General features: G+C 43.6%; 1 protein-coding gene across 1 annotated transcript; it reads right to left on the bottom strand.

Moving 5' to 3' along the window:
* Positions 1–3805: 3805 nt before the first annotated feature.
* Positions 3806–5800, bottom strand: helt (helt bHLH transcription factor; the record flags this gene model as incomplete). The annotated part of the gene is made up of 4 exons (XM_084454373.1): positions 3806–4281; positions 4750–4846; positions 5056–5160; positions 5774–5800. 4 exons carry the CDS (start codon positions 5798–5800, stop codon positions 3806–3808), a joined length of 705 nt encoding a protein of 234 aa, XP_084310499.1.
* Between the last annotated feature and the right edge of the window lie 2953 nt (positions 5801–8753).

Here is an 8753-nt window from a genome sequence, read left to right as displayed (position 1 = left end):
TGAGTGTGTGTTTGTGTGCATATAAGTGAACTGTGCATGTGTGTGTGTTCTTGGTGACAGTGTTTCAGTGTACATAAAACAGCAGGGTGAATGGTAGCGGATTGACCTCGCCCCAAGGCTCCATGACCTTAGCAGAGAGGAGGGGAGAGAGAGAGACTTGCTTCACTCTTTCCTCTCTTCCACATAACCTTGGATTTCACGCCTCTGATTATTTTTCTTCTGAGCCACTCAAGGACGAAACCTAAGGAACCAAAGATTGTCCCCCATTGAGATGAACCAGCCTACCCTGGCCTAAAAACTCAGGGACTATTTCTTTTGGCCACCCTTTTCTTAACTTGTCTCTACTTTCTATGTACTCTCTTGCAAACCAACACCACACAACTCAAACCAACACCACACAACTCAAACCAACACCACACAACTCAAACACCACACAACTCAAACCAACACCACACAACTCAAACACCACACAACTCAAACACCACACAACTCAAACACCACACAACTCAAACACCACACAACTCAAACTAACACCACACAACTCAAACACCACACAACTCAAACACCACACAACTCAAACCAACACCACACAACTCAAACACCACACAACTCAAACACCACACAACTCAAACCAACACCACACAACTCAAACTAACACCACACAACTCAAACACCACACAACTCAAACCAACACCACACAACTCAAACTAACACCACACAACTCAAACACCACACAACTTAAACTAATATCACACAACTCAAACTAACACCACACAACTTAAACACCACACAACTCAAACACCACACAACTCAAACACCACACAACTCAAACACCACACAACTCAAACTAATACCACACAACTCAAACACCACACAACTCAAACTAATACCACACAACTCAAACACCACACAACTCAAACTAATACCACACAACTAAAACACCACACAACTCAAACTAACACCACACAACTCAAACACCACACAACTCAAACTAACACCACACAACTCAAACACCACACCGCTCAAACTAACACCACACAACTCAAACTAACACCACACAACTCAAACACCACACAACTCAAACACCACACAACTCAAACTAACACCACACAACTCAAACTAACAACACACAACTCAAACACCACGCAACTCAAACTAACACCACACAACTCAAACACCACACAACTCAAACTAACACCACACAACGCAAACTAACACCACACAACTCAAACACCACACAACTCAAACCAACACCACACAACTCAAACACCACACAACTCAAACTAACACCAAACAACTCAAACACCACACAACTCAAACACCACACAACTCAAACACCACACAACTCAAACTAACACCACACAACTCAAACACCACACAACTCAAACTAACACCACACAACTCAAACTAACACCACACAACTCAAACACAACACAACTCAAACACCACACAACTCAAACACCACACAACTCAAACTAACACCAAACAACTCAAACACCACACAACTCAAACACCACACAACTCAAACACCACACAACTCAAACTAACACCACACAACTCAAACACCACACAACTCAAACACCACACAACTCAAACTAACACCACACAACTCAAACACCACACAACTCAAACACCACACAACTCAAACACCACACAACTCAAACTAACACCACACAACTCAAACTCAAACCAACACCACACAACTCAAACACCACACAACTCAAACCAACACCACACAACTCAAACTCTAACTCAAACCAACACCACACAACTTACTGAGAGAAAGGAAGAAGTGAAAATGGGTTGGGAGGAGATTAGTCCAGTTATTGAGAGAGAAAGGAAGCATACACCCGCTTGACAAAATAAGCTCTTTTTAGGGGGAAATGACATCATTTTCATGTGAGGGAAAGTCAGAGGCCCTGTCTGACTTATTCTAGGCATTTTTCTCTTCTATGGCTTCTTCTCTTCTATGGCTTCTTCATATATGAATCAAAGTTGGTGGAACAGGGTTACAGGTCTTTGGTGAGAGAAAGAGCCAAGATGAGCCCAAGATCTAATTCTGTCATATAAAACCTCCAATAAAGACTTAACCTTCTACTGATGAAATTAACCGAATGCAGCCAGATACAGATTCTCCTCTGTTGGCTAGACAATGACCACCATGGCTGGGTGAGGATTGGTTAAATTGTATGCAAATAAAGGCCAATTTTTTAACCACAGTGGCCCGCCTCTTCCCATCCAAACCTCCCACCCTAATCCGGCCCACAACCATGAATAGTCATCTGCTTAAATATATGGAAATGGCACAGCTTTGCCAAATGTGTGTGTGTGTGTGTGTGTGTGTTCTACTCTTTCCAACAATAATGCCTTTCTCACTTTACTCTCAGATTTAATCTCTAATCCTTGGAAATCATGTTATAACATTTTCAATCCCTCCCAGTCATTTTTTTCATGGTTTTGTGAATTTATTTGATCGTCCAAATACATCAAGTTGCCCCTCAATGTCATTCTGACATTTTACTAACTTCTTTAACTTTAGCCTCAATATGAATGACATCTGTGGTGTTTTTCTTGGGTGACTTTCTATTTGCAACCTGTTTTGAGGCGTTCTTCATCGTTTAGCTCGGCCAGTGAAAGGTGAATGGTCTGTTTAAGTGTGAGTTTGTTTATGTTGGGAGAGGGGGGCCTTGACACAGGGGTGACCCAAGCTAAACCCCGCCTGCCTCTCCTCGTCCTGATACAGAGATTAACCCCTTCCTACAGATCTCCTATCTTTCAAAGAATTGTGTGAATTCGTGTTTGTTATTTGCATTCTATTTAAATATAGGTGGAACAGTCCTGTGCCCAGTGAGAGAGAAAGCCCAGACTTGGACCAGTCCTATCCAGAGGGGCCCCCCCCTCTGTGAGAGAGAAAGCCCAGACTTGGACCAGTCCTATCCAGAGTGCCCCCCCCTCTGTGAGAGAAAGAGCCCAGACTAGGACCAGTCCTATCCAGAGTCCCCCCCCCCTCTGTGAGAGAGAGTAACCACGTCGTATTTGCTAAGTGATTTCGTTTTGACACTGAGATACTAGGCTGTGTGGTTCTGGCGTTGTGTCCCATTACCGTTGGATCACCCAGGAAAGGCCTTGTCAATCATGGTGTCCAACAGATGTCCAATAAGATGTTTGGTGTTCATATACGCGATCTGAATCTCTAGTGTTGATGAGACACCTAATAAAAAGAGCTGTACACATCACATTAATATCGTCTTCTCATAGGTCCCGACATAGATTGACGAATTGTTATCAAATCACCCAAACAAGAATGAAAGCCTTTACGTACAATATGAACTATATGAGTGTAGATACTATGCGTAACTAAACCTGGTTGATTAGGATAAGGAAGACGTGACATAAATCTACACAAAACATCACATTTCCCAAAATGAGGAACAAACAGTAGTATATAATTACTCGTCTAATTTAATTTTGTGAGTCATATAGGCTACTTTTTGTGCTGAAAACTAGGAGTAGCCTATAGCCTACTACTGTAAATCTTTAGCATAACATTCATTGCACAAGGCAACAGATAAAAACATGTCTTGAGTCCATGGAATTTGAGTCATACGCCCAAGAGCGTGTATAGTCTAGGCTACGTAGGCTATTGTAGAAGGAAGAGAAAATAAACTATTGAAATAAGATTTTTTCACAGTTTAAACCAAATCAATTTTCTTAAGAAATATTTATTCCATTCAATATTCACATTATGTAGGTATTTCTTTTAATCACATATATAAATAAGGACAACGTGAAACGGAGATAATGGTTACAAGACATGTTGCGCAGTGTGCAAAGTAAACGCATTCGCATGTGAGTGACCGATGAAGTTGAAGTAGTGGTGGTCAAGTCCTTGGACTGGCGACAGGTAGCCGCCGTGCTGTTGCGTGGGCGCGGACAGCGGCACCGCTGGGTACGCGACCGTGGGACTGCGCGCCGAGCTGTGCCAGGGGAAGTGTCCGGGTGGGCTCTGCTGAAACACGGACTCGCAGGGGCTGAGGCTCTGGTGCTCCGGGGACGAGTGCAACTGGCCGAGATAATCTGCGGGGTCCGGCAATGTGCCCACGGAGCCGAAGACGGGCTCGGTGACCGCCCGGGATTTGGACTGGAGGAAAGCTAGGATCCGCGCGTACTTGATATCTTTGGTTTCCACCCGCTCCTCGGTGGTGAGGTAGTGCACCAGGTTCTTCATACATTCGTGGTAGCCGTAGTGGAAGTAGTTCGCGAACTCCGCAAGCAGTTCGCCTGAAATAAAAAGGGGAAGATTTGCACGCTGCACGGGGAAAAAAACTCAAACTCAAGCTCTAAATTCAACTATGTAGATGAACTATGTAGCCCACTATGAGGACTGGAATTGTTCGATATAATTACGTTGTTTCCGAAGACAATCGCTTATCCTACACTGCTTCCAATGCGTAAGGTTTTCTCCTAACCAAATCCCCAACTCTTTCATATCCGCAAACCCATAGGCCTACCAAAAGGGCTTCGGTTTAACATATGATAAGGAATTCAGAAGGAATTCTCCGCGGGACAGCGGCGTGATGCAGCGCTGCTAGGATATGCGTCTTGGGTCGGAGTCCCCGGAGCGCAGGGTGTCCCCGGAGCGCAGGGTGTCCCCGGAGCGCAGGGTGTCCCCGGAGCGCAGGGTGTCCCCGGAGCGCAGGGTGTCCCCGGAGCGCAGGGTGTCCCCGGAGCGCAGGATGTCCCGGGTACCTTTGTCTCTGCCGCGGGGGAAGTCAGCGGAGTGGAGCGCTCGTAGATACTGCACGGTCATCTCCAGAATCTCGGCCTTCTCAAGCTTCCCCGAGTTCTAGCATCCAAAACAGAAGCACGTGTTAGAAAATGACCCCGATAAAAGAAAAAACAAAATATCTCACTCATCTAAACACCCAAATGCATTTAGCCTGATCTCACTAAACTAAACACTCAAATGCATTTAGCCTGATCTCACTAATCTAAACACTCAAATGCATTTAGCCTAATCTCGAATGCAATCGAATCGTGTAACAAAAAAAGGACCTGTTTAGCGAGAGCCATGGGCACCGTCTTCCCCAGCTCGTTCAGGCAGCGGTTGATGCGGTCCCGTCGTCTTTTCTCGATCACTTTGTGGGAGATTGGGGTTCTCTGCAGGGGTGAGGGCGCACACACGGTCAGTCAGAAATACTCATATCAGATCCCCCTTAAATGCTTTCGTCTCTTGCTGAGCGGCAACGCATGCTACTGAATCAAAGTCGAAACAGTCATATGAACAACAAATTGAGTTTGGGGACGCAGTTATGATAGAGTGTGGTGCGCAGCGCGCCCGAGCGCAACCGTGCCGGCGGCTCTAACAGGTGTCCAGCAGGTGTCCAGCAGGTGCCCAGCAGTGCCCTGGTCCCAAAGCCTATACGCGAAGTGGGTAGACATGCACAATAGCATCATAGGCCTATAGCCTATATAAAGAAAGTGGCGTTTGACACAAATTCTTCTTTAAATGAAGTGTATTAGTCAAGAACATATTAGGTAGGCTCCATTACTCGAGCGCGGTATGCAGGCATGGTGCCTGGAGATTTTCTCCTTCTAAACTGAATCGATCGTTTTCAGAATGAGTGAATCACGGTCACTTGTAATATATAACATAATCGTGTATGTATTAAATATGATACATATTTTAACAGATATTCCGAATACACAACGGTCATCATTTCCAAAACAAATTGCTGCTGATATTCCCAGAGCGCGCGAGGGGAGCGCCTACCTTCCTGTCCTTCATCTTGGAGGCCATTGGAAATGTGCTGATAAAGGTTTAAGTATGAATGTTTCGTCGAGGAGGCAGAGTTGTCCCACTGGTCTCAGTAAAGGTGAACTGAGGTCTGAGAGCGAGCATGCCCCCTTATAAAGCAGTCAACCCTGGGACTCGCCATTCATGGTGCAAATTATTCCATAGGATTAGAGGCAAGCTTTTGGTAAATGTGTGCATTTAGGATCAGTTAAAGAAATTGTAAAAATCTGAAGCCATGGTCTCGCAGGGGGGCAAACCTGCTTTGTTAATCCACGTGGCTGCTCAAAAGACACGTGATTACTTTTAGAATATTATTTGCATAGTAACAACTCAGGCGGGACTAGGAGCTGAGCGTCTGAGCGGGTTCGCCTGGTCCGACCGGGCGCAGCGCGCGCACTGGAAACAAAGCCGAGCAGAAAAGACCCCTCTTTCTTCACATTCGAGTTTCTCACACGATCGCCTGTTTACAAATCCCAGCGAGCGATCTTAACTTTCATCCAAGCCCCGTCGGAGTTTTAAGGCCTGTCCACTGTCATTAGAGTAATTAAGTAAGCCTTTAATAGGCTGTTCCGCCAAGTTCAGGGGAGATCTTTTGGAGACGGAGTCCCCCCGTTTGTTCCCAGCGTTTCTCACACGACTTGGTGACACGTCCATCTTTTATGAGAGATGGCAGCTTTTTGTTTACATTCTTTATTTAGTTGGGGTCCTCGGCAGGTGTGTGATTAGCCCTGGCACACGAGCGTCGCCTGCGTCATGGCCAGCGTCTCCAGCCGCCTTTGGCACACGAGACCCACCACTGGCGACTCTTTGGAGAGGCTCAATTTGTATCCTATTATCCTATAAAAAATGTCTATTGAATCGACTGAATAGTTTTCATTGGCCTAAATTTTAATAATGCTGTGGAAGAAAAGGGAGATATAAAGAAGAATGCAGCTGGTGTGAGCAGCATTATCCCCCGTCACCTGCAGGATGGGTAGCCTGGAGACCCCTATTCATTTGCCTAATTTCGGTAAACTTAACAAACTTTGGGAGAAATTATTCTGGCATTGTTGTGAAGGGTGAAGCTTTCTGATCGAATTAACAGCATGTTTTGATCCGGTAAATGTCATTAGAATGAAAGAAACAATCGCGTTTAAAGGGGCCTGGGTAACGCGCCAAGTGGCGACGCCAAAGCGCAAACTTCACAAAGGAGGCTAGTAAATGCCACAGGGGACTTTTGTGCCCTCACATTGCTCAAGTTTTCCCCCAACAAAGGGCATTATTTTATACTTGAATACATTTCATACAACAATTGCCTATTTTCTTCAAACATATTTTCACAGCAAGGTTAACAACAGGTTTATTGTGTTCGCTCCGTCTCACAGATTCAAACTGAGCTTCATGCGCCAAATTAGTTTGCTCGTCTGTTTTTTCTTTGGGAATGTTTTAATCTCGAAAGTTTCGCAGTGTTTGATATAATTGATCCTGTGTGCAGTGTTGGCAGAAAAAAAGGAATGAAAGAAGTGGAGTTTGAACAAAACATAAAGGCTTCCATGGAAATCTAAAGCTGGAGACTTTTCTAGCTCCACCGAGAGAAAGGCCTTAGCGCAGAGGCTAGGGGCATTAAATCCTATTACATTTATTATTGCTTTTAACTAGCTTGTGTATGTGTTTTCCTATTAACTACGGACAACAAACATCTTATTGGTTTTGATGACGGTTTTGTGTCAATTTTTGCCAACACTTCTAAAATTTAAGACGGAATGACTGTTAAATCCGTGCGTCCTGGGTTTCCCAAATAAACAATGCCGTGTCTCCTAGTCATGGTTTACAGTAGAATATAGGTCGGATTAATGTGTTGAATATATTTTATTAATGTGTTGAATATATATGTCTGATTAATGTGTTGAATATATTTTATTAATGTGTTGAATATATATGTCTGATTAATGTGTTGAATATATTTTATTAATGTGTTGAATATATATGTCTGATTAATGTGTTGAATATATTTGTCTTATTAAGGTGTTGCTTTCTTTGGCATAGGCCGGGAAGCCTACGTTTTACGGTATCCGTGTGTAAAAGAATATGATAGAATTAGGACACTGTCGCTGCGCCTATATCCAGTTGATTAGGCTAGGCTAGGACGGACGCATTCATCAAGCGTCATAGTCCGTGTTGTTCATATTCATGGCCTTGTTCTACCTCGTATATGGTGTATAAATTGCAAATGCTTGGCATATTAGGCCTATGATTAACTAACCACCGCGCTCTTACGATATACACGATTCACCACATGTAAGATGATGTTTACAATGGATATTGGGGAAAATAATGTTGGCGTGTCTGAGATAAACATTTACTGATGAGGCCTATGTAAAATGTAGGATGTTATTAAGGTGGGCTATTGAAAAACATGTTGACTGAATGGCATGCAAAAGAACATGGATTGACACCGTCGAAAAAATGCGTTGATAGAATTGGGTTAGGTAGCCTATTCTATTATGGACTCGTATGAACTGATTTCAGACATAACTTGCACAGTCAACACGGTGCATTAGAGTGCAACTCGAGCAGTGCAGTCAGACATGCGGACCGTATTGTTATTGTTATTGTATTACAGCCTTTCTCCTCATACCGTCATGTCCAGAGTACCAATGCCACTCAATTCAGGAAGTACGTTTTTTTTAATGCAAAAAACACACAAAAACAAACATTTGGTGTAAAAAAAGTCCCCTATTAATAATTAATTATATATATTTCCTAACTAATACATTGGAGTTCTCTCTAGTTTAGATTCGTAATTGGTTGATTGAATTGATGTCCATCCCTGTCTGATAGGCTGTCATGCAGAGGGCACATTGCCATTGATTCCTGTACCAACTAATAACGTTTCAATTTATACATTTTTACTACAGCTCTATTTTTTTTAACTCAACTCTATTCTTGTGTAAGTTGCCTCGGAAGCTAGAAAAAA

Source organism: Borostomias antarcticus (genome assembly GCF_949987555.1).
Source record: "Borostomias antarcticus genome assembly, chromosome: 20".
In the NCBI taxonomy this organism is placed as follows: domain Eukaryota; kingdom Metazoa; phylum Chordata; class Actinopteri; order Stomiiformes; family Stomiidae; genus Borostomias; species Borostomias antarcticus.
This window is presented reverse-complemented; position numbering and strand designations above follow the sequence as displayed.